We start from the raw sequence: 23,136 nt of genomic DNA on the forward strand, positions 1-23,136 counted from the left end.
TGTGGCCCTGTCCTCCAGACTCAGTCTCCCTGTGGTACAGCTGGGTAAAGCAGGGTCCCTGGGGGTGAATCTTTGCACCATCAAGACATCCCGGGCCTCTCCAGTGTTTGTGTGTTGGAGGTGGGAGCCTTTTCCAACCCCTCAGACCTTTATCCAGGGCTCGACAACAACGTACTTTCCCCAGGAAGACCAGGTCAAGTTCATCCGGGATTAACACACTACTTTAATGTCACCAGAGAACCCTGTGGGAGAGGGAGAGGGAGGGGGTGTGAGGGAGGACACGTGGGTCCTCTTGGCTGGGAAGCGGGGCGGGGCGGGGCGGGGTCACAGAGGAACCAGGTAAGAGAGGAAGGACAGACAGACAGTCCAGAGACTGGAGAGAGTCCAGGAGAAACGGTCCCACCTTCCACGAGGCAGATGCCCAGACTGAATGGGGCAGGCTGAGCCCAGGTTGAGGTTGGCCCCCCCAAACAATCCTCTTAATCTTTCCATGGTGTCCTCCTGGGGGCCCGACTGTCAGCTCTCCTGGGGCTGGTTGCCCTGGTGTCTGCTTAGAGTCCTGGAGCAGGCTGTGAGCAGGTCCATGGAGGCACTGAGCGGTGCACAGGAGTAACAGCCAGCCTCCTCACCACACTCCACCCTGTGTTTGTACGGAGGAGGAGTCGAGAGATGCCCCGTGGTACAGTGGTACAGCTGGGCTCCCAGCAGGGTGTGCAGACAACGGACTGGCCATCTTGCCTCAGTTGTAAAACACTTCGTCTTCCTCTTCTGAAAGAGAGCCACTGTCCACCGACGGCAGCGAGCCATGCAAGTGGGCCCTGTCATCGAGCCCCTGGGCCCCTGGCAGCCGCTGCCGGTGCTGCTGGGTGGAGCTAGGGGGCTCCTCTGGTGAGGGCCAGACATCATTCAGGGTGAGGCCAGGAGAGCAGGCTAGGAGACTGTCGTCTTGTGAAGGGCCGCTCAGGAGGCTGTCCTGAAAGTAGATGCTCTCGAGGTCTAGAAAACCAAATGGGGGTACAGGGGAAGAGATGGAATTCTGCGCCGCCTGTGCCCTACTTCCCAGGGTGCGGGAGACCAGGCCAGGGTGAGGAGGCCTGCTATGTCACTGTTAAGCTATGCGACCTCAGGCGGGTCTCCAAGTCTCTCTGAGCTCAGTTTTCTCCCTATGACGGACGGAGCAGAGACGATAAGAGCAGGAAGTGAGTACTGGGACAAGAGGTTCTCTTTCTGGTCCTCTATCCCCTACCCTCCTAGTCATAGGGAGAATCATGTGAGAAGAGCCAAGGGAAGCTTCATTGGGACCCAGGTTTGGGGAAGCAGCACCCAAAATCCACCTAGTGCCAGCTTAAGCTGCACCCCACCCAGTCTCTCCTTTCTGATAAGCGCAGCCCCTAGGAATGTTGGAGCCGGACCTGCCAGTCCCAGGTAGCTGGGGAAGAAGGGGGAGGAGGAAAGGAAGGAACCCTGCTGAGAGTCCTTGGCGTCCCTCTGAGGGCTGCTCCACCCACCCTGCCTTGTCATCCCTGCTGTACCTTGGAGCTGGAAGGCACCCTGGGTACTGTCCTCGGGCTGCAGTTCTTCGTCATCCAGAGAGGACCAGGCACTCAGAGTGGCCTCCGTGATGGCAAACTGCTCAGCGACCCCTGGGGGTGGGGTGGGGGCGGGGCAGCAAGATTAGACTCAGTGAGCACAGGGGTGGGAAGGGGGCGCTCTATGCCTCCATGGGCCTCTCTGAGCTGTGAGAGAGGAAGCCACCGAGTGCCCCGCCCACCATCCTGCGCGTTTACGCGTTTACCGCAGGTTCGTTCAGACCCCGCTTCAGGCTGAACACCCAGCCGGTTGCCTCTCTCTCCGTGATCCCCACTCACCCGCAGCAAAGCGCGCCTCGCGCAGCTCGTCCGGGAGGCAGCAATAATGTTCGTCCTCTGCGGGGGACAGCTCCCAGCCTGACTGCTGGGCGCTCCAGCCTTTCCACTCGATGAGGTGGGCCACTCGGCCACGGGCCATGGCTGTGGGCTTTGTGATGTGGTCCTTGATGCTCTGCACCACCCCTGTGAAGCCATGGATAGCTGTCCATGGAGTGGCCGTCCCAAAGTAAGCCCCCGCTCATGACACCCAAATACCTCAGACCATCCTGCCACCACGACCAATTCTGCTCTGTGCCATCGCAGACTGATGCCCTCCTTCACGCCATGTCCCTCCCGTTTGTATGCCCCCTCATTCCCAATGTCTTATTGAATCTGGATCAAGTTTCCCAAACCAGCCACTCCTTCCTCCGGCTGGCCATGTGACCCAGCACCTTCCACTCATTCTCTATGGATTGAGACTCTAGTGAGTGGAGGAGCATCAGGGAGTACTACCTGGAGGAGGTGGCCTGGAATTGGGCTCTCTGAAGGCCTATTGGGGTGGGACAGATGGTGGCCAGGCTGGCAGAATTTCACAGATGAGACAAGGTTAAAGCTCAACACCATATAACCAAAGATGAGACACGGGGCAACTAGAGGCTGGGAGCCTTTCATCAGCCAGACAGGGACTAGGGAGCCGAGGTGAAGACTTGGTATTATCTATACAGCAATGGAGGGCCTTGGTTACAACATGGCCAGACAGGAACCAGGGAAGAGGTAGGTTAGATCTGTTACTTGGGATATCAGTTGTATCCCAACTGAAAGACTGAAGTTCAAGGGTGGAGATGGGAGTTGAGGTAATCAGAGGCCATGGTAGGGAGCCAGGGCGAGACAGGAGAAAGGCTGGCGAAGCTTATGAGCTGACTGGCTGGATGTGGAAGGGGATGGAGATGAGGAAGCAAGAGCCCAGCATCTCCACTAACTGAGGTAGGGAACAGATCCGGGCATCCCCAGGACCCCTAAAGCCAGGCAGGCAAAAGGCTTAGGGGACCCAAGCTCCAAAGTCAGATGAGACCATCACAGGAATTAGGGACTGGGAACACGGCAATGATGGAGATGAGGAAGAAGGGGGGACCTGTTCCCCCAGTGAGGTGCTGGCTGCAGAGTACTTGAGGCAAGGAGGTGGTGTTTCTTGGGACGGGGAGGTGGATGGAGTTTCAGGAGAAGGAAGTTGCAGAAATGGAGATGGAGGAAGGCAGCCAGGCTCTCTGGAAACATGGAAGGATCTTGTGCCCTCAAGGTCACACAGTCCTCAGGGGCAACTGAGGGCTGGACAGGGAGCAAAATCAAGCCCAGACTCTTGGTCTTCAAGCGCCATTGAGTCTTAAGGCTACCATCTGCAGAGTGGGCTGAGGCAGAGCGAGTCCCACGACTGTAACCAAGTCTCCACTGAGCAAAATCACTGTAACCAAGTCTTCACTGAACAGAATCCTCAGTCTCCTTCTCTCCCCAGGGGTCCGCCCAAGAGCCATCCCCCAGGGGGACACAGTCCCCACTTCAGGTTCTGCTTCTAGGGAACAAGACCCAAGGTGACGTGGGAGACCACGCAGTCAGACACCCACAGCCTGCACCCTCCCCTCTGAGACATCTCGGGGGAGGGGGCCTGAAAACTCAGCAATCCAACTCCCAAGAGAGGGGACCCAGCTTGAAGTCTGGCAATTTAGAAAACTGTTAAACCCGGCATGGCTGTGTCCCTTTGCTATCAGTAGCACATATCCATGGGAGAGCGTACAATCTCTAAGGGCCAGAGGGGGGCTATCCTGACCTACCCACAAGGGATGACGTAGCCAGGGCAGCCACGCTGTAGTTGCTGGGGCAGGCTCTAGAGTCAGATATGTAGCCATTGGTGGTCTGGAAGCACCTCTGTAGAAACAGAAAAAGGTGGGTAGGCAGGAAGGAAAGGCAGACAGAAGGCACCCCTCCCAGCTGCTCATCAGGTGATGGCCAGGGATCAGGCACAGAAAGGTAGGGAGGTCCTAGCCATTCTCACAAGATCGCCTTCCCTGGGCTGGCAGGACTGTGGGCCTAGGCTGGGCACAGCAGAGGAAGGGAAGGTGATGTCAGCTGGGCTGGCTGGACTTGGGGCAAGCAAGCAACACTGACCTGCCATGGATCCCAACAGAAATCCATCTGCTTGTCCTGAAGGAAGAGGAGAAAGGGGATCAGTCAGGGCTGTGGCACTGGGGTGGGGGTGGGGCAGGGCGCATATGGCTATGTCCGGAAGTCCTTCAGGGCAGGTGGATCCACCTTGTGGTGTTCTGAGAGGTTACAGGGCCCCTTGCTATACCAGGACCCCTCTCTATACCTTCCTGATCTACTCGGAGCATCTTCTTGCTTGTATTCTAGAGAAGTTCTTGGCAGATGCTAGGTTGCTCTAGGTTGGCAGCAGAACCTTCCGTCTGCAAGGTTGAGTTACTTTGGACGGGAAGACCTTTGGGGTGGGGTTGTGTTGTCTAAATAAGTCTGGCCCAGTCCAATCCAGAGCCTCATCTAGCTGAATGCCAAGCCCTCCGTGCCCCTATTGCCCAGGGAGAAGTTGGGATTGGCAAGAAAGAAAGGAATTGAGAATGGTTTCTGCTTGCTTCAGGGAAATAAGAGAGCAGCTGGAGTCGGGGGCAGGCCGGAGGAGGGTGATGGATAGCCAGTTACCTTGCCAGCAACATGGTCCGGAACAATGGCTGGTGAGTGGCTGGAGGGCAGGTCCCGATTCAGGAGGTCTGTGCCCTGAGGCCTGGGGCTGGTTTTGTGGGCACTTGTGAACAGATCTGGAAATAATGACAAGAGAAAATTAGATAAACCCCAGTTAGCAATATGGAAGAAAAAGAAATAGGGGCTTTTGAGCAGGAAGAAGTCAAGCCATCTCTGCTTTATGTGCTGGGGGAGGGGGATAGACTTGGTCAAAAGATAGCAGAATGGATACACTAATCAGTAAAATAAAGGGCACAGAATGGACATACAAAAGCCAGTAGGCTGGGCGGTGGTGGCACATGCCTTTAATCCCAGCACTTGGGAAGTAGAGGCAGGCAGATTTCTGAGTTCGAGGCCAGCCTGGTCTACAAAGTGAGTTCCAGAACAGCCAGGGCTACACAGAGAAACCTTGTCTCGGGAAAAAACCAACCAAACAACAACAACAACAAATGTGGGTTAAAATGCACACCCACTGTCCCAGCTATGAGGGGGAAGCAGGAGAAACATTGAATCCTAGGAGTTGGATCAACCTCAGTTACAAAGAATCATAGTAATTGCATACTTGGTTTTCTTTCCTTTTCTTTGTTTCTTTGTTTCTTTCTTTTCTTTCTATCCTTTCTTTTCTTTCTTTGTTTCTTTCTGTCTCTTCTTTTCTTCTTCTTCTTTTTTTAAATTTATTTATTTACTTATTTATTATATGTAAGTACACTGTAGCTGTCTTCACACACTCCAAAAGAGAGCATCAGATTTCATTAGGGGTGGTTGTGAGCCACCATGTGGTTGCTGGGATTTGAACTCAGGACCTCTGGAAGAGCAGTCAGCGCTCTTAACAGCTGAGCCATCTCACCAGCGCCCCCCCTTCCTTTTTTTTTTTTTTTTTTTTTTTTTGAGACAGGGTTTCTCTGTGTAGCCCTGGCTGTCCTGGAACTCACTCTGTAGACCAGGCTGTCCTCAAACTCAGAGATCCAAACTGCCTGCCTCTGTCTGTGTAGTGCTGAGATTAAAGGTATCTGCCATGGCCGGCCACCTGGTTGAAATTCTATACATTGGAGAGAGAGAGAGAGAGAGAGAGAGAGAGAGAGAGAGAGAGAGAGAGAGAGAGAGAGAACTGGGTTGGAGATGTAGCTCAGTGGGTAGAGTATTCGCCTAACTTGTATAACATCCTGTACACTGTAATTCCAGCACTCCACAGTTAAGTCAGGCAGATCAGAAGTTCAAGGTCATCTCTGGCTATGTAGCAAGTTCGAGGCTAGCCTGAGCTACATGAAACTTCATCTCTGAACTAATAATTTTTTTTTTTTTTTGATTTTTTGAGACAGGGTTTCTCTGTGTAGCCCTGGCTGTCCTGGAACTCACTCTGTAGACCAGGCTGGCCTCAAACTCAGAAATCCGCCTGCCTCTGCCTCCCAAGTGCTGGGATTAAAGGTGTGTGCCACCACTGCCCGGCTGAACTAATAAATTAAATAAATAAATAAATAAATAAATAAATAAATAAATAAATAAATAATGTAAGGCATCTTGATTCCTTCTCCTCTTCTGCCTCCATCTTGACACAGAAACCTCTCTCTCTCTCTCTCTTTCTCTCTCTCTCTCTCTTTTGATTTATTTATTTATTATATGTGAGTACACTGTAGCTGTCTTCAGATCACTCCAGAAGAGGGCATCAGATCCCATTACAGATGGTTGTGAGCCACCATGTGGCTGACGGGATTTGAACTCAGGACTTCCGGAAGAGCAGTAGGTGCTCTTAAACCGCTGAGCCATCTCTCCAGCCCTTGACACAGACACTTTCTATGTAACCCAGGCTATCTTTGAACTTCTTGCCGCGGCCTGCTAGGCAGCTGGAACTATAGGTCTGTGTCAATGTACCCCACACTGTTGTAATTTTTTCTTTTTACTTTATATTTTTGAGATAGGGTCTCACCATGTAGCTCTAACCAGCCCTGACTGACCTAGAACTTTCTATGTAAACCAGCTGGCCTTGAACTCACAGAGATCCACCTGCCTCTGTCTCTCAAGTGCTAGGATAAAAGGAGTGTGGCACATTTTAATTTAAAAATGTTGCAAAGCAGTGGTGGCACACACCTTTGATCCCACCATGAAGAAGGCAGAGGCAGGCAGATCTCTGTGGGTTTAAGCCCAGCCTGGACTACAGAGTGAGTCTGAGGATCTGGACAGATGGCTCAGCAGTGAAGAGCACGTCCAGAGGACCTGGGTTCAATTCCCCGTACCCACAATGCAGTTCACAGCTATCTGCAACTCCACTTCTTGAGGATCCAACACCCTTCTCTGGTCTCTGAGTATCCATGCATAGTATACAGACATCCATGCAGGCAAAACACACAATCTACATAAAATAAGAGGTTTGTTTGTTTGTTTGTTTGTTTGTTTGTTTGTTTGTTTTTCGAGACAGGGTTTCTCTGTAGCCCTGGCTGTCCTGGAACTCACTCTGTAGACCAGGCTGGCCTCGAACTCAGAATACCTGCCTCTGCCTCCCAAGTGCTGGGATTAAAGGCATGCGCCACCATGCCCGGCTGACGTTTGTTTGTTTTGTCTTTGGTTTTGGTTTTTCAAGACAGAGTTTCTCTGTGTAGCTTTGGCTGTCCTGGAACTCACTCTGTAGACCAAGCTGGCCTTGAGCTCAAAAATCCATGTGCTTCTGCGTCCCAGGTGCTGGGAGGAACAGCGTGCGTGCCAGCTCAGCTATAAATTTTTTTAATGTCACTTACTCTTTTGTAATAACTTAGATTAATATACAAACATATTCTATATTTTCTTTTACTTTGAGATGACATTTCCATGTTTGTGTGTGAGTGTGTGAGATGTGTGTGTGTGTGTGTGTGTGTGTGTGAGAGAGAGAGAGAGAGAGACAGAGAGAGACAGAGAGAGACAGACAGACAGACAGACAGACAGAGACAGACAGACAGAGACAGAGAGAGAATGTATATTGGGTTAGATAGAGGACACTTGGGTATTGTTCTTCAGGAGCTGTTTAGTATGTATGTATGTATGTATGTATGTATGTATGTATGTATTTTGGTTTTTTGAGACAGGGTTTCTCTGTATAGCCCTGGCTGTCCTGAAACGCAGTCTGTAGACCAGGCTGACCTGGAACTCAGCAATCCTCCTGCCTCTGCCTCCCAAGTGCTGGGATTAAAGGCATGCACCACCACTGCCTGGCTCTTATTCATTTATTTTTGAGGTAGGGTCTCTCACTGGACCAGAACTTGCCATGTAGGCTAGGCCAACTGGCTAGTGACCTCTATCTGCCTCTGGGCCCCAGAGCTGGGACCACAAGTGCAGGCTGCCATGCCTGGCCTCCTGACATGGGCTTGGGGAATGGAATGCAGGAAGGTTGCCAACTAAATGATCTCCCCAAGTCCCTGCTTGGTCACAGCAGCCCCAGCACCAGCCACAGGGCCCAGCACACAGCAGGCTGTCATTAGGGGCTTCTCAAAGGAAGAAAGCAGAGAGTTCAGACATCCTCCCAGCAAGCCAGCATTAGTTAGAACTCCAGATGATCAAAACAGCTGGGCTCTGTCTCCAGCCACAGACAGGTCAGGGAAGAAAGGGGTCCCAACAGAGGGGAGGCCTCAGAGCTAACACCTCAGGAGCACCCATCCTCGTTGCAGGGAGGAAGGTGAGTGTAGGCCTGTGGTCAAGGTGAGAGTTCTCAGCCAAATTACATTCTGAAAGAGCTGGGACCTTCCCAAGGCTGGGATGCTGAGCCAAGGCCCAGGCTGGAGCCAGGCTGTCTGGGACACTACAGGAGAAGGCAAGGTGATGGCCAGTGTCCTCTCCTGCCCCAAAGTGACCCAGACATAAGGAGGGCAAGGCACAGAGGACCACATGGGTTCTGAGACTGAGGGCTGAGCCATGTGCTCAGACTCTGCAGGGCCCAGCACAGCCTGCTGTGTGCCAGTCCTGGCCATGTGACCCTGATTTATTGTTGCACTTCTCTGGGCTCCAGCACCTCCCAAGTCTACAGAGGAAAGACTCCAAGGCAGGGCTGGGGGCGCCAGCCCTGCAGCAGTCATGCATGACATTCATTAGGTTTATCTCTCATTCGTTTGCTGCTATTTATTTATTTATTTATGATCTCTAGCTGGAAATCACAACCAGGGCCTTATGCGTGATGGGCAAACACTCTATCACTGAACTACACTCTCAACCTGCTTCTCACCAGGTCTGTTTAGACAATAAAATGAGAATAGAAGAATATGGAAGCTATCAGAGCCAGAAGCAGTCCATGGCTCGGTCCCGTGTCCCAAAGTGCCTGTGCGTCACATGCACACCAGGCATGTCCTCCTGTGTGTCACTGGGGTGGGGGTGGGGGATGCCCACAGGTGAGAGAGTTTTCTAGCTGTGCAGAGGGTCAAGATAAAAGATACTTGTTTGCACAAGTCTGTCTTAGTTAATTTTTTATTGTGCTAAAGAGACCATGACTAAGGCAGCTTATAGAATAAACAGTTAGCTGGGGGGGGGGTTACGTTTCAGAGGGGAAATCTGCAGCCACCATGGAGGGGACACGGCGGCAGGCAGGGAGCTGTGGTACATATCCGATGCACAAACACAAAGTGGGGAGGGAAGGAGAGAGGGAGGGGAGAAGGGAGGGAGGGAGAGAGGAAACGGCATGGGCTTTTCAAAATTTAACCCCCCCAAAAAATACAAAAAAAAAAAAAGAAGAAAATTCAAACCCCATCTCCAGCAACAGACTTCCTCCAGCAAGGCCACACCCCCCAATCCTTGCCAAACAGTTCCACTAGAGACCACACATTCAAATAGATGAGCCTATGGGGCCATATCTCATACCTTAAGGTATAACAAGAGCACTATGAATGATGCTCACCCAGGGGAATGTGCCTGCTGCCGATCTGGGGTCCAACCTTGAGAGCCAGAAGCTGACAGGAGAGAACTGATTCCCAAAAGTTGGTCTATGACCATCACACATATAATGTCATACAGACATACCCCTACACACACACACACCACACCACACCACACCACACCACACCACACCACAGCACATCACATCACATCACATCACATCACATCACATCACATCACATCACATCACATATGTATAAAAAAGGACAAAACCAGGGGCTGGAGAGATTGCTCAGTGGTTAGAGCACTGGCTACTTTCTCAGAAGACCTGGGTTCAATTTCCAGCACCCACATGGCAGCTGACAACTGCCTGTAATTTAGTTCCAGGGGATCTAATGCCCATCTCTGGCCTTCCTGGGCACTAGGGACATACATGGTACAGACAGACATGCAGGCAAAACACATATAGAATAAATTTTTCAAATTAACTTTGAAATATGTTTGGGCTGGAGAGATGGCTCAGAGCTTAAGAGCACTGACTGCTCTTCCAGAGGTCCTGAGTTCAATTCCCAGCAACCACATGGTGGCTTACAACCATCTGTAATGAGATCTGATGCCCTCTTCTGGTGTGTCTGAAGACAGCTACAGTGTACTTATATTTGTAAATAACTAATTTTTTTTAAAGTTTGAAAGCTGTGACTAGGTATGGTGGTTCATACTCGTGATCTCAATGCTGGAGACTGAGGCAGGAGGATGAGTACTTAAGTTAGAAGCCAGTCCAGGAGTATATGGTGTGCTCCAAGTCAGCCTGGATGACACAGCAACACACATAAACACACACAACACACACACATACACAGACAGACCATGTACCACATGTCACAGACACACTATATACCACAAAGACACAGATACAGACAACACACACACACACATACACGCACACACACATCACACCAAATAAAAAGTTCTGGAATTCTGCATGTTGTGCAAAGCCTGAGTCTGTCTAGCTGCAGGGTGGTGCAGGGTACCTGAATGGGTGTCGGGGCGCTTCTAGACTCCCTGGGGGCTCTTCAGCTACAGAGCAACGGGTGACAGGGATGGTAAGGAGCCAGCACAGCAGGTGACACCAGAGGCTGGCTGAAGTGCTGGTGGGCTGGTGGCCTCCTGACTTCAGCCTCCCTTGCCTGTCTGACCTCCCTCCCATCTGGGATCCAGGCGCCCTAACTAAGTCTCCCTCTGCCCCTGGAGACTTTAGCCCCATGATGTCATGGCCTGGTTGCCATCGCGATGTCAGGTAATGAAGCAGCCCAGGGTGAAATCACAGGCTGCTCTTAGCCCAGCTGGGACCTGGATGCATCATGGCCTTGGTGACTGGAAAAACACATTGTCATGTAGGGTGGGGCTGGGGGGACAGCTCCGGGGACCTCTAATGCCTGCTATTTTGGAAGCTTTCCCCAAGGGAGTCTTGTGGTGACATTCTCCTCCTTTTACAGCGTATACCCTACACCTTTGACCTCAATGTCCGAGGCCCCTTTTTGAACCTGCTCCCTCCCCCACCTCCTTGGGCTACAGGAGTGACCGCCCCCCTGGTTGCCATGGCAACATGAAGACCAAAAAAGGGGTGTCACCCAGAGCTCCCCATCCATCCTTCTGCTTATCAAGAATGCTTCGCAATCAGACAGTCAGCCTAACCACCCAGACAGTTCTCCATAATATCTAACCTGGGTTCTTCATGCTGTGACGCTTCCCCACCAACCTTATTTTCCCTGCTTGGTTCCTGGCTGACTCCGAGGCATAGCCCCTCAGTTTCCTCTCAGTTGCTTCAGAGCTGCCCAGAGTGTATACAGCTATCCACTGCGGCTCTGTGTCCCCGCCCGTTTAGTCACTGGGGTTGCCACCTGCACCTAGTGTTTCTCGGGAGCAGTGGCCTGTGGCCACTTGGGAGGAGGCGGTGCAGAAAGAGCAAAGAGGATTCTTTTTATCCCAGTAGCGGGAAGGAGTTGAAAAACAGTGTGCAGCAAGTTGGGCCCAAAGCTCACACACACACACACACACACACACACACACACACACACACACACACCGTGCTGCCTCCCCAAAGTTCCCACCACCTGTGGCAAAAGGATGCACCAGGTGGTCCCTCCAGTGACAGATCAGCTGCCCTTGGCTCTGGAGAGAAGCGGCCTTGGGCTTAGTCCTCTGGTTCAGTCATGTCTTCCCCACATTTGTCCCGCTTCCCATCCACGTGTGCTGAGGGCTAAAGAGACCAACACCGAGGTGGCCAGGGCTCCCTCAGAGGAACTACCCTGTCTCTGTCCCTCAGTTTGTCTTTCGGGACAGTGGGATTTCTGAGTCCTGTTCCTGGACTGGGGTTTACCTTGGGAGCCCTCTGGTCCCTACAGACAGAGACCAGAAGTGTGAGTCACTGGCCTCTCTGCCTAGCGAGTCCCTGCCAAGAGAGCAGGCCATAGAAGTTGGCAGAGGACCATTCTCCAATGTCTTCCCAAACCACCTTGGGCCGTGATGGTCATATAATGGTCTGCTTGGCTGAGCTCAGAGGTGCCCCAGGAATCCCTTTCCAACCCCAACCAAGGGCTTCCACTCACCCCAGCTCCTTCCCAATCCGATCTGTCTCCCCTCCTGGGGCCCAGCCTACTTCAGTCACACCATCTCCAGGCAGCCCGCCAGGTCGGCCTAAGCCAACTAGGTGACTCCCTTGAGGGAGAAGCCTGGCCTGTGAGGACACACTGCCTGTTTATTAAGCATCTGCTCTGGGGTAGGCACCAAGCTGATTCCTCATCAATGATTTCGCTTTGAATCCTGCAAAGGACGTAGCGGCATACCCACTTGACAGATGAGAAAATGGAGTCTGGGACTTATCCAAGTCACTGGCTAGTAAAGGGTAGGGACAGAGCTAAATTTTGGGGGTAGTATGAAAGTCCAACCACCAAATAGTGCTGATCTCCAGAAAGGGACCTCCAGTCATCTTTTCTGGGGCGTGTGTGTGTGTGCCTCACTAGACTTCTTTAAATGTAAAACTGTCCCTCCCCTCAGACTGAATGAACTCTTAGAGGTCAAGTCCAGTCTACTCTTTCCTAAGTTTCCCACAAGGCCCACTGCAAAGTCGCTCCCAGCAGGAGCTCTGGCAGGCCCCACTCAGGACCTGTTCTTCAGACATATCAGATGTTTGACTCGTCAGGGAGCCAGTGTCTGCTCCTGTAACCACCAGTACGCTGGACACTAGAGACCCCACCCCCAACCCAGGGCAGGCCTGGAGGCTGACGGTCTGCTGTGGTGGGAGGGTTGATAGAAAAGATGTACAACTAGGGGATGGGGTGGGCACAGAGGGACCCAGAGACGGAGTGGGGGGTGGATTCTGGCTTCCTAGCTGTTTCGTTCTGCCAGCCGCTGCCAATGGCAGCCAAAAACCTAACCAGACACGGGAGGCCTTTGAGTGATCCCAGAAATCTGTTCGGAACTCTTGACCAGGTACCAAGTGCTTCGGGGGAGAGCAGGGAACCTTCGGGAACACAGAGTATAGGGTGGGGGTGAGGCCCAGCACTGGGGTCTACAGGCCCTGGATTTGCATCTGGGCAGCCTGGGGGGGGGGTTCTGCCTCTCTCTCTGAACTCACTTCCCTGCCAGGTTCAAGGAGAGCTAAGGAGTCAGGAGAGCAAAGGCTAGCCCAGCCTGGCTCAGAATAAGCATCCAATGAGTGATGGTTTAACAAGATGAGCCAGCGGCCCTGGGTGTGCCTCAGTGGACAGAGTGCTTGCCCAGCACGCGTGAAGCCCTGGGTTCGGTCCCTTAGCACCACACACGGGAGGCACGCACGGTGGTGCATGCCTGTAATCCTAGCGCCTGGGAAGCAGAGGTGAAAGGGTCAGAAGTTCAAGGTCACCCTCAGTTACATAGCAAGTTGCAGCTAGCCTGGGCTACTGGAGACCCTATTTAAACAAGGGGAAGAAAAAAGATAAATAGGGAAGACACAGTGGCCCAAACATGAAGTGCTAGTGTTTGGGAGACGGAAGCAGGAGGGTGACCTTGAGTTCAGCATCAGCCAGGCACTACAGGATAAGACCCCCGACTCGAAAGTAATAAATAAATATAAAGTTAAAATTTAGAAAAATAAAAATAGAAAAGGAACGCAAACTAGTTCTTAGATGTGGTGTGTGTGGTCGGTATCCCATGGTGCTTAGCACCTACTGCCTCCTGGGAGGAAGGAGGGGGTCCCCTTGCCTACCAGGAAGGCCTGGGGTAATCTGTCGCTGGAAGGCTGGTACACTAGCCCCACGAGAGAAGCAGCTATGGAGTGTTGATGTCCTCAATACTGATGCTAAGGGTGTCGTCACATCGCGACCCTCCCCCCACCCGTTCTAACACTCCCACACCGTTCCCATCCCCATTGAACTTGCTAAGATGACCCTCTGGGGAACACTGGCAGGGACTGGGGACTCTTGATCCTGTAGCCCAGCAGCAGAGGCTAACAGCTGGGCAGGGTGGATCTTTCAGGTATGGCCTGGACCTGGAAGAGGGGGACCCGCTAGACTCCATGGGGCATTCGTGCAAAGTTCATGATCCCTGACCTCCACTCCAGGCTCTGTACATGGCCCATGAAAACCCTTGGCAGGTGGGGACTGTGGTCAACCGAGGATCCCTGAGACGTCTGAACTCCACTAGGGCTGGCTGCTTGGTGCTGAGGCTGAGGGCCTAGCTGTGGAGAACTTAGAGCCGGGTCTTTGCTCTTTCCCAGTTTATGGCCCTAGGCAAGGTCGTGTAGTCATTTGTAAAATGCGGCTGACCACAGTATTTGGATGCATTAGTTTTTGTGTCTACAGGGTTTTAGAGTAGAACCCAGTGAGCCATAAAACTGTCCAAGTGACAGGTGAGCAGGTGACCTCTGCCCAGTGGGTCACCAGCTGGGTCTCTAGAAGGATGGTTGTCCTCTCTCCACGCATCCACCAGATCTCTCGCTTCTAAGCTTGCTGGGGTGCACGTTGAGACCTCTCAGGACAGAGAAGTTAAGACAATACAGCCTGATTTGGGGGTGTCACTCAGGAAGCCCAAAGTGCAGGATGAAGAATGGAGACTGTCCCAGCCAGCGTGACCACAAACTGCCCTGGCAGAGGGGAGTACGGGAGGAGCACGGGACTTGGAGACCCCAGGCCACAGACTCAGTGTGACTTTGGCAGGCATCACTGCTGTCTGGCCTCTATACTGTTCTGGGTGGCTCCTGTGCTCACAGGCCAGTGCACTCCGGCATGGGTTGGCCAAGGGGTGGAGAAGGGACCTGGTCACTAAGGAAAAATATCCAGATACCTCACACCCACAACTGCCTTCATGGGAGACCATCCATGAGTCGTTGGGGCTTCTGGGGACAGCTCAGACTCTGAGAGTGGACCAAAAACACCCTTCAGGGCTTTCCACTCTGAGAACTGTCCCACTGGCCAGGTGCTAGGCTGGGTTCCTCAGGTCTCAGCAGGCCAGGAGCCATACTGGATTTTCCCAGCTGCTTCTAACGTGGTGCCTGACACTCAGGAAGTACCTCGTCACCCCCAATCAGCTTGAACCAACTTCATACAGCTTGACCATGCTCCTCCTGTCCCTTACCGATGATCTCCCTGTCCCTACTGTCACCTTCTGGGGACCTCCTGAGTCACTTCCCTCAACACTCCCCCAGGAACCTGAGAGAGTCCAGGGAATGGGAGAGGGCTGCTTTCAACATTTCCCTGGAGGTCCCCAGGGGGCCTGCCCAGGCTACTCTAAAGCCACTTTACCTTTCTCTACCTGGGTAAATTACCAGTGACCAGTGCAATGGCGTCTTGCAAGACCTTGGGGCTGAGGTGAGTAGACTTGACCTCTGTACACTCTCACTCCTGGCCCCGCCCCCTGCTCCCACAGTGGGTAAGACTCCCAAGTGGGACAATGGCCCAACCTCTTTTTTTTTTTTTTTTTTTTTTTCTGGTTTTTCGAGATAGGGTTTCTCTGTATAGCCCTGGCTGTCCTGGTACTCACTTTGTAGACCAGGCTGACCTCGAACTCAGAAATCCACCTGCCTCTGCCTCCCAAGTGCTGGGATTAAAGGCGTGCACAACCACGCCCCGGCATGACCCAACCTCTTTTGAGGGGTTTGCTTTTTTTTTGACACAGGCTCTCATGTAGCCCAGGTTGGCCTCAAATTCTCTATGCTGTGGATGCTGGCCTTGAGCTCTTGATCTTCCACTTTCTGAGTGCAGGCATGTCCCCATACCCCACAGCCTCTCCTAAAATATTACTCCAAATACAAATATGCCCTCCCCACAGCATCTATGAAAGACCCTATGCACACACACACACACACACCCATTTACAGACAGTGTTCTCCCCAAACCCCACAGATGAGGGACAGTCACTCCAGTTTTCTGGAATCACCTTGGAATGGCCAAGGTGCCAGGTGAGAGACAAAGACCCAGGGGTTACTGGGAGCATCAGCTGTCCTCTGTCCTCTCCTGTCCCCTGAGCAGGGGTGGGGGTGGGGATGGAGTTAGGGATGAGGGTGGGGAAGAGGGAGCCTTGATAACCTGTTCATCCCTACTGACCCCTTCCTGCGTGGGGTGGGGGTGGGGTTCTGGGGCTAAAGACACAGGCACCCCGAGAGGAGAAAAGGGATCCTGGCTTAGAAAGGCCTGCCTGCATCTTGAGCGGGAGCGAGGTCTGTCTGTCTTCCGGGAGCTCAGTGGCCCATAAGAGGACCAGAAAAAAACAGGAAGCCTCCCTCCCCTCTCAGGCACACTGCAGGAGGCGTGTAGCTGCGGGGAAGAAAGCATGGCACCCGGACCTTGCTTCATGCCACCTGCCGGGTGCCGAGTGGGGCGTGGGGTGCGGAGACCTCCGCCCGCTCTGCGCGCTGCTCGTCCCCCTCCCGAGCTCTGTCCCCGTGGGGGGCACCGTGTCCTCTGGGGCGCGGCTGATCCATGAAGGGCGGACACCCACCCTGGCTTCCCTGAGCAGAGCGCTGGTGCCGCCCCCCACCCCTCCCGGTCCTCGCCGCGTCCCGGACCGTCCTGTCCTCACCTCGCGACACACAGGATCCCATCACGGGGCGGCGGGGCCGGGCCACTGCGCCTGGGGTGCGGTGGGCGGCCGCGCGCTCATGTCTCCGTGGGCCGGGGCTGCGCGGCTCGCCCTCCGCTCGCTCCTGGGTCGCTGTCCCCGCTGCCGCGTCCGGATCGCCTCGCGCCGCGCCCGCAGCTGCCAAGGCCAGGCGACACCGCGGCGGGCGGGGACCCCGGGAGCGCGGAGGGGGCGGGGCTGGGGTGCGCCCCGCCCACTCCGTGCCAGTGTACCTGTTGTCGCTAACCAAAGTACCGCAAACCAAAGTAACGGGGACGGCCCTGTAAGGAAGACTTCTAGTTTCAAATCTGAGTAGCGCCTGCTTTCTGGAGCTCAAGGTCAGGGGAAAGGGCTGGGAAGGGGAATTCTGCAAAGATGAGCCTCATCCCACTGTGCACAATGAGCAAGATCGAGCTTTGTTTTATTTTGTTTTATTTTATTTTATTTTATTTTATTGGCTTTTCGAGACAGGATTTCTCTGAATAGCCCTGGCTGTCCTGGAACTCAGTCTGTAGACCAGGTTGTCCTCGAACTCAGAAATCTGCGTGCCTCTGCCTCCCAAGTTCTGGGATTAAAGGCGTGCGCCACCACTGTCCGGCCCCGAGCTTTATTTTTAGTGTTAGTGTGTGTGTGTGTGTGTGTGTGTGTGTGTGTGTGTGTGTGTGTGTGATCAAAGTACACTTGGGGGGGGGGGGACTCTATTCTTTCTTTCCACTATGTGGGTCTCAGGGATCAAACTTGGTGATCAGACTTCCCGGTAAGTACCTTTACCTGCTGAGCCATCTCGCCAGCCTCCAGGGCAGGGGTTTTTGATAGTCACCTGCTTATGGGAGGATGCTGGTCCAGGGTGGGAGTTCTGAGGGAGGACCAAGACACTGCATTAGTGGCCTCCTGGCTAGATAAGCAGTCTCATGCAAGAAGGTAGGCTACCTCCCAGGGCTCCTCTGGAGCAAGGAACTATAGGCAAGCCCTAGCTAGGAACTTCTGTCATGGAATGGTAGAGGCTAATTGCTGGCACTTGTATGGCTGTTAGTGTGTGTGTATGTGTGTGTGTGTGTGTGTGTGTGCATGTATGTGCATGTGCCTGTGTGTGTGTATGTGTTCCTCTTCTCACACATATGCACTGTGTGCATTCACATGCACTCATTTAGGATCCTGGAGAGAGTGGTCAGATGTACTGTGACAAACCTTGCCAGGCCTGAAGCACCCTTTGTCTGAGGCCCCATGCTGTCTCTGGTGCTGTAAGACCTAGGTGTGAATGGAGACCTGGCTCATATAGACAGTGTTACTTAAACACACAACTGAATCTGAAAGGAAAAACACACGGATATCACTGCTCCGTACACAACACAGGACAACAGGGGGCATGCATCACAGATAGCCCTGAGACCAGTGACTTACAGTGCACAGGAGCAGGCATGAGGTCACTTCTATAATGCCAGCACTTGGGAGGTAGAATCAGGGTGGTCAGAAGTTCAAGGTCATCTTTGGTTACATAGTGAGTTCAAGGTCAGCCTGGGTTACATGAGACCCTGCCTCAAAAAAGAAAAGGGAGAAGAATATAAAGTATATGTAAGGATGTGCCTGGATTATGCGGAAATACCGTACCGTTGTAACAAAGGGCTGGAACCCCTGGTGGCCGATCGCTCGAGGACCCCAAGGGTCGGCTGTTGTGACTTCAGCCTCCTATATCCACAGAGGCAACTGAAGACCAGCAGTCATGTGAAGCGCTGAGTACTTGCAAGCGTAAACCACACTTGAATGTCCGTCCTCCAGTGTCCCATCCCGCCTGCTCTGGGCCCAGGTACTCTGCTCTCTAAGCCTAGCCTCGCTGAGGTGGCTGTGAGGGGACCGTCCTTTATCATAAGGACACCCAGGTGACTCACTTGGTGTCAGGGTTTCTCCCACCCCTGTATGGAGAAGGAAAGACAGATCTGCCTACGGCCAGGCTCTGGTCCTGTCCTGTGCATGAGACCTGGTACCAAGCAGGCAGATGTGTCTGCCCTTCTGACTGGATGTGGCTTGGAGGCACAGCTCTGACTCACCATGATGTAAGAGCGGGAGATGGTCACAGCTGCTGATGTTCCTGCTGGCAGCCTAAAAGCCTAGGGGCTGGGGTGGAGGTGAAGGAACAGGACCCGTGAGGAGCGGAGAGACAGGGCAGTTCCCGGGGTAGGAGGTGCCTGGGATGGGGAAAGATGCACTGAGTGAGCAGAAGGGTCATTTGTGGCCAACTCAAGGACACAGGTCAGGGGTGGGGTGGATGCTTCTGCCTATCCCATGTATTTACACTGTTTAGCCTCCCGCTGATTCTATCTTGTCACTCTACAGCACTGGTACCGTCCTGAGAGACCAGGCCATACTGGGGGAAGGTGGATGGTGGCTCTTCCTTGTATGCCCACATTCACCTTCCCAGTCCTTGGAATTCTGCTGAAGCAGACGATGTGCAGACAGGTCCAAGATGTGTGGCTGCCCTCCCCGGGACAACAGTCTGTCCTTTCCCAGTTCACCCCACAGCCCATCTGCCCTGTGACCATCCTCTGACCTCCTCGGGTGTCCTCCTGACACACCCACTCATGGGAGAGAGGGGAAGAAACCTGGAGCACCGTGCCTGGGCATGCCTGTCACCCCTCATGTTCTTTTCTCCTGGCACAAGCTTGAGAACCCAGGCAGAGCCCCGTCTCGTGGCTGTCCATCAATGGGCAGACATCTGCAGCTCTGAGAGCCCGCCCTGCTGTGGGTATTGAAGCATGGAGAAGGGATATTACAGGGATGGATGAGAGAAAGATTAATCTGCAGGAGACACTCCAGTGGTGAATCAGACCCATGCCTGCCTGGCAGTCCCAGGGTCAGTGGGAACACGGTGGAGAGAGCCATGTGTGAACTGAGCTCAGGGTCGGGATGGAGTGTGCTGCCCCTATTGCCAATAAAGCCTATGAGGTGACAGCTCCTGCCAAGGGCCAAGGGGACATGGGGACAGCTTTAAGTCTACGGTGATCCTGAAACCAGACATTGAAGGTTGGCAGCTAGAACTGGTGGGTGACTCTCTGTACACAGAGGATTGAAAACAGGGATACACTTGGGGACACTCTGGGCACATGTGACACCAGGGGAGCAGTAGGAGAGGTTGAGGCTGTACCCCCTCCCCCATGGACATTCTAGAGGATTCTCTATTAAGCACAATAGCAGCCATCCTCATCTGCTCGTATGTGCCCTGCTCGAAAGAGGCCATTGGCTTGCTGACCACTGATACTCTCTCAAACAAGAAGATGGGAAGACCATGGGATCCTTGTCTGGGATTCCAGATGCTCCTCTCAGCTCTCTGATTGTAATTCTGCTCTCAGGGGTGGCTAGAATATATACACTCGGGAAAGTCGATTGAAGGGGGTTGCATCCATATGGCTATGGAGAAGCCGTCATCCGTTCTGGATGAAGTAGCTGCTGTATACTTTGGGATCCTCCCCCCTCGGTCTCCTGCAGGTAACTCCTCACCCACACTCTGTAAGCAAGCTCAATAAATTCATTGGCTCCCCGGGGTGGACTGTGGTGGAATCACACTTGAGTTTGCCATGAGACCTTGCGAGGAGTCTCTCCAAGAGAGGCAAAACCTGATAACAGGAACAGCAGAGGGCCTGGCAGACCTGAGTGGGCATCCGTCTGGTAGCTGGGAGAACCCTTAGTAGGTGCCCAGTTAATAGGTGGTGACTGTCCCAGGTGTCAGGTCTAGAAGATGGATCATGGCCGAGACACCGTCGGCCTGCCCCTCACCAGCGGGTACTTGCTGAGCCCTGGTGTGTCCAGCAAGGGCTGTATGGTGTAGAGACTCTGCCCTGCACACTAGAGCCTACAATGTCAGTGGAGGAATTCAATGCTGGGGTTTCTCTCTCAAGCAGTGACCAGGGTCCACTTGGAACCACATAGGGCAGGTAGAGCCCTTGTGAAATGGAGAAAGGACCTGGCCTAGTCTGGGGCTTGGGAGGCATATCCTGGGAGCAATGAGGGTGGAGCCAGCTGCCCAAGAACATATGAGACTCAGAAGGGCAGAGAGAGAGAGAGAGAGAGAGAGAGAGAGAGAGAGAGAGAGAGAGAGAGAGAGAGAGAGAGAGAGGAGTCTGCCAGTGGTCAGTTGTCCTGGGGGTGGGAGGGAGGAAAGACCCAGGAGATTGAAGAGAAGGCAAAAATCTTGGGTAGGTTCCAGCAATCAGAGCTTGAAGCCTTTCCAGAAAGATCTAGAAATAAGGCAATGTGCCTGCCGCCCTTGGAATATGTCCATTCTCGCCTGGACTGGGGCTTCCAACTGGACTCGAAGGTCAGACGTCTCCCTGACCCCAGAACAACAGGTGAACTAGGTTGGGGGGACAGGCATGCACACTCTGTCTGATGGAGGAGACAGAGTCCTGAGGGATCTCAGTTTGATCGAGGCAGTGATAGCCACTGTCCATGGCTCGGCCCTGGGATGGCAGCGAGAGACAGAGTAAATACTTCAGGGAGTAAATAGTACTGTGAAGAAAAGAGGGATATTAAGTTCATTTCTTAAATGCCTAGTGTAGGCCTAGTCAATGGTGGCTGCTTCCCAACAGGATCCCTTTCTCAGAGACCAGGAATTGGTGTTGTAACTCTAGTTCTAAAGATCTCTGCGAGCAGAGGAGCCCCTGCCGGAACCAAGGACTAAGTTGTCTTGAGTTGTACATGTCATACAGCAAGTGACCACCAGGGGGCAGCCTAAGGCGGCATCTTTCTAAATCCTTTTCAGGTTGCTTTTTGCCCTTGGCCAGTTGACACAGAAAGTACCACGCTGGCAACAGTGACCCAGCCAGGGCTCAAGGTTGTGCACACTGTGATCTGAACTTGGTACCCTGTGACGGGGAGGGACTGAAACATTGTCCCAGCCTCTGGTCACTGGCCCCGAGGTTTACCATGGTTGTCTGCATGTGTCACTTCTCCTGAGCCACAACTCCAAGGCTGCATCCCTCCCCGCAGAAGGGGACCCTGTTCTAATAGAACATCTCTATATAGAATACGTCCCCATCAGTCTGAGATCTGCATATCCCTGAGCCCACTGTGCAGATGTGGAGGCTGAGAACCAAGAGACCCCAGGATCCAGTGCGCACACGGGGTGGGGGTGGGGTGGCTGCCTTTTGGAGACCTACCTGGCTGGGAGTCCCAGGGGCTAGAGGAGGAGCCTGGAAAAGTCATGACCTCAGAAAGCCACAGTCAGCTACTCAGGGGCAGGGGACTTCCAGTGAGAGTCTGATGCCAGAATCCTCATGTATCCAGGTAGGCTAAGCAGAACAAGAGGTTCCCAGTAGAAAACCCTCAGGAGCTGACTGCTGTACCCTGTCCTGAGCACTGGGGACATTGATATGAGGTTAGCCAGCCTAGAAGCTCACAGGTGCCATGACACCTGGTCGTGAGGGTAGTCTTTACCATTAAGGAGCTCTGCTGGGCCAGATGGGACCTTGGTGACAATTCAGGCATTCGGGTTAATATCAGCATGGTGCCCTGGATGATGCTATCAATCCATTGAACCCTCCAGTAGCCCAAGAGGTGAGCCCACGCCATGGTCACGTTAGAAACACACACCACTCAGTGACACCTCAGCCCAGTTCCCCTTTGTCATAACCTGTGAGATGACTCCAAACCCAGGCACTCCTGGGTCCTCTGGGACCAGCACTGCCCTCTCTATTCCATCTCTGGATATTTATGCAAGCCGTACACACTCCCACCCCTACCCCCATTCCCACCCCCACCCCACCCCACCCCACCCTGCTCCCTCCACCAGGCCACACCATGCATGTCTGTGCTTTGCATCCTGCCCCTTCAACTTTATCTTCATTCTCCAAACTTCCTGTAAGATGCTCACCACCCACACAATGGGATGTGGAAGAGAGGGTACAGGTGGGAGGGAGCCAGCAGTCCTGGAGATGGAAAGCCGGTGTGGTGTTAGCAAACAACGGCTCACAGCCTGTTTCTATAAATAAAGTTTTATTTAAACACATTCACGCTTATTCATACACCTATTTTCTATAGCTGTTGCGCTTTATAATAGTGGAGGTGTGGCAGACGCGGCAACCCTCAAAGCTGAGAATGGAAATGTTTGCCAGTATCTGGCTGAGGGGATACCGGGCTCAGAAGCACCAGGAAGAGCATAGCAGAGGGGTGGGAATTGAGATTGTGGCTCATACTGGCTGATTTTTTTTTCTGATCCCCCCCATCCCCACCCCAAGTGCCTGAGCAAGCTGACCTGGGCAGGAGATGTTAAAAACACAATAGCTCAGCCTCTCTGAAAGTCAGGCTAGATCTGGATTCTCCTCAGCAGCTGCTGATCATACCAGGCTGGCGGAGAGTCCTGCTAGCATCTGCTCTTTGGGAGCTGAATGGGAACTAGATAGATGGACGGGGACTCTGTTCTCTGGGAGCTCACAGGACACTGAGGAAAGATGTCCAAGCTGAAACCCAGATCAGAAGTCACAGCCTGTGGGATCTGCTCTTCCGCTCCTCCTCATGTGGTTTCCAGCCACTCAAGAAACATCCCCTAGTTGTCCTGGAGCAGGGAGGGACACCTTGTCTATACAGGTTAGCAGAGACCTGTGATGTTTGATGAACTAGCCAAGCCCTTGGT

At 53.2% G+C, this 23,136-nt stretch overlaps 1 protein-coding gene across 3 annotated transcripts; it reads right to left on the bottom strand.

Annotated features, from left to right (window-relative positions):
• Nucleotides 1-203: 203 nt before the first annotated feature.
• On the bottom strand, nucleotides 204-16,672 carry Fam131c (family with sequence similarity 131 member C). Of its 3 annotated transcripts, none has more exons than XM_021160535.3 (7): nucleotides 16,476-16,672; nucleotides 4,554-4,669; nucleotides 4,008-4,043; nucleotides 3,674-3,767; nucleotides 1,869-2,051; nucleotides 1,533-1,643; nucleotides 204-996 (listed from the first exon to the last, which is right to left on the bottom strand). In XM_021160535.3, exons 1-7 carry the CDS (start codon nucleotides 16,495-16,497, stop codon nucleotides 740-742), a joined length of 819 nt encoding a protein of 272 aa, XP_021016194.1. In that variant the 5' UTR covers nucleotides 16,498-16,672; the 3' UTR covers nucleotides 204-739. The 3 variants fall into 3 exon arrangements, with proteins under 3 accessions (XP_021016194.1, XP_085694873.1, XP_085694872.1); XM_085838747.1 differs by lacking the exon at nucleotides 16,476-16,672 and adding an exon at nucleotides 11,179-11,291; XM_085838746.1 differs by lacking the exon at nucleotides 16,476-16,672 and adding an exon at nucleotides 11,144-11,250.
• Nucleotides 16,673-23,136: the final 6,464 nt, after the last annotated feature.

This window comes from Mus caroli, unplaced genomic scaffold (genome assembly GCF_978045245.1).
Source record: "Mus caroli unplaced genomic scaffold, Mus_caroli_1 scaffold_6, whole genome shotgun sequence".
Taxonomy (NCBI): Eukaryota; Metazoa; Chordata; class Mammalia; order Rodentia; family Muridae; genus Mus; species Mus caroli.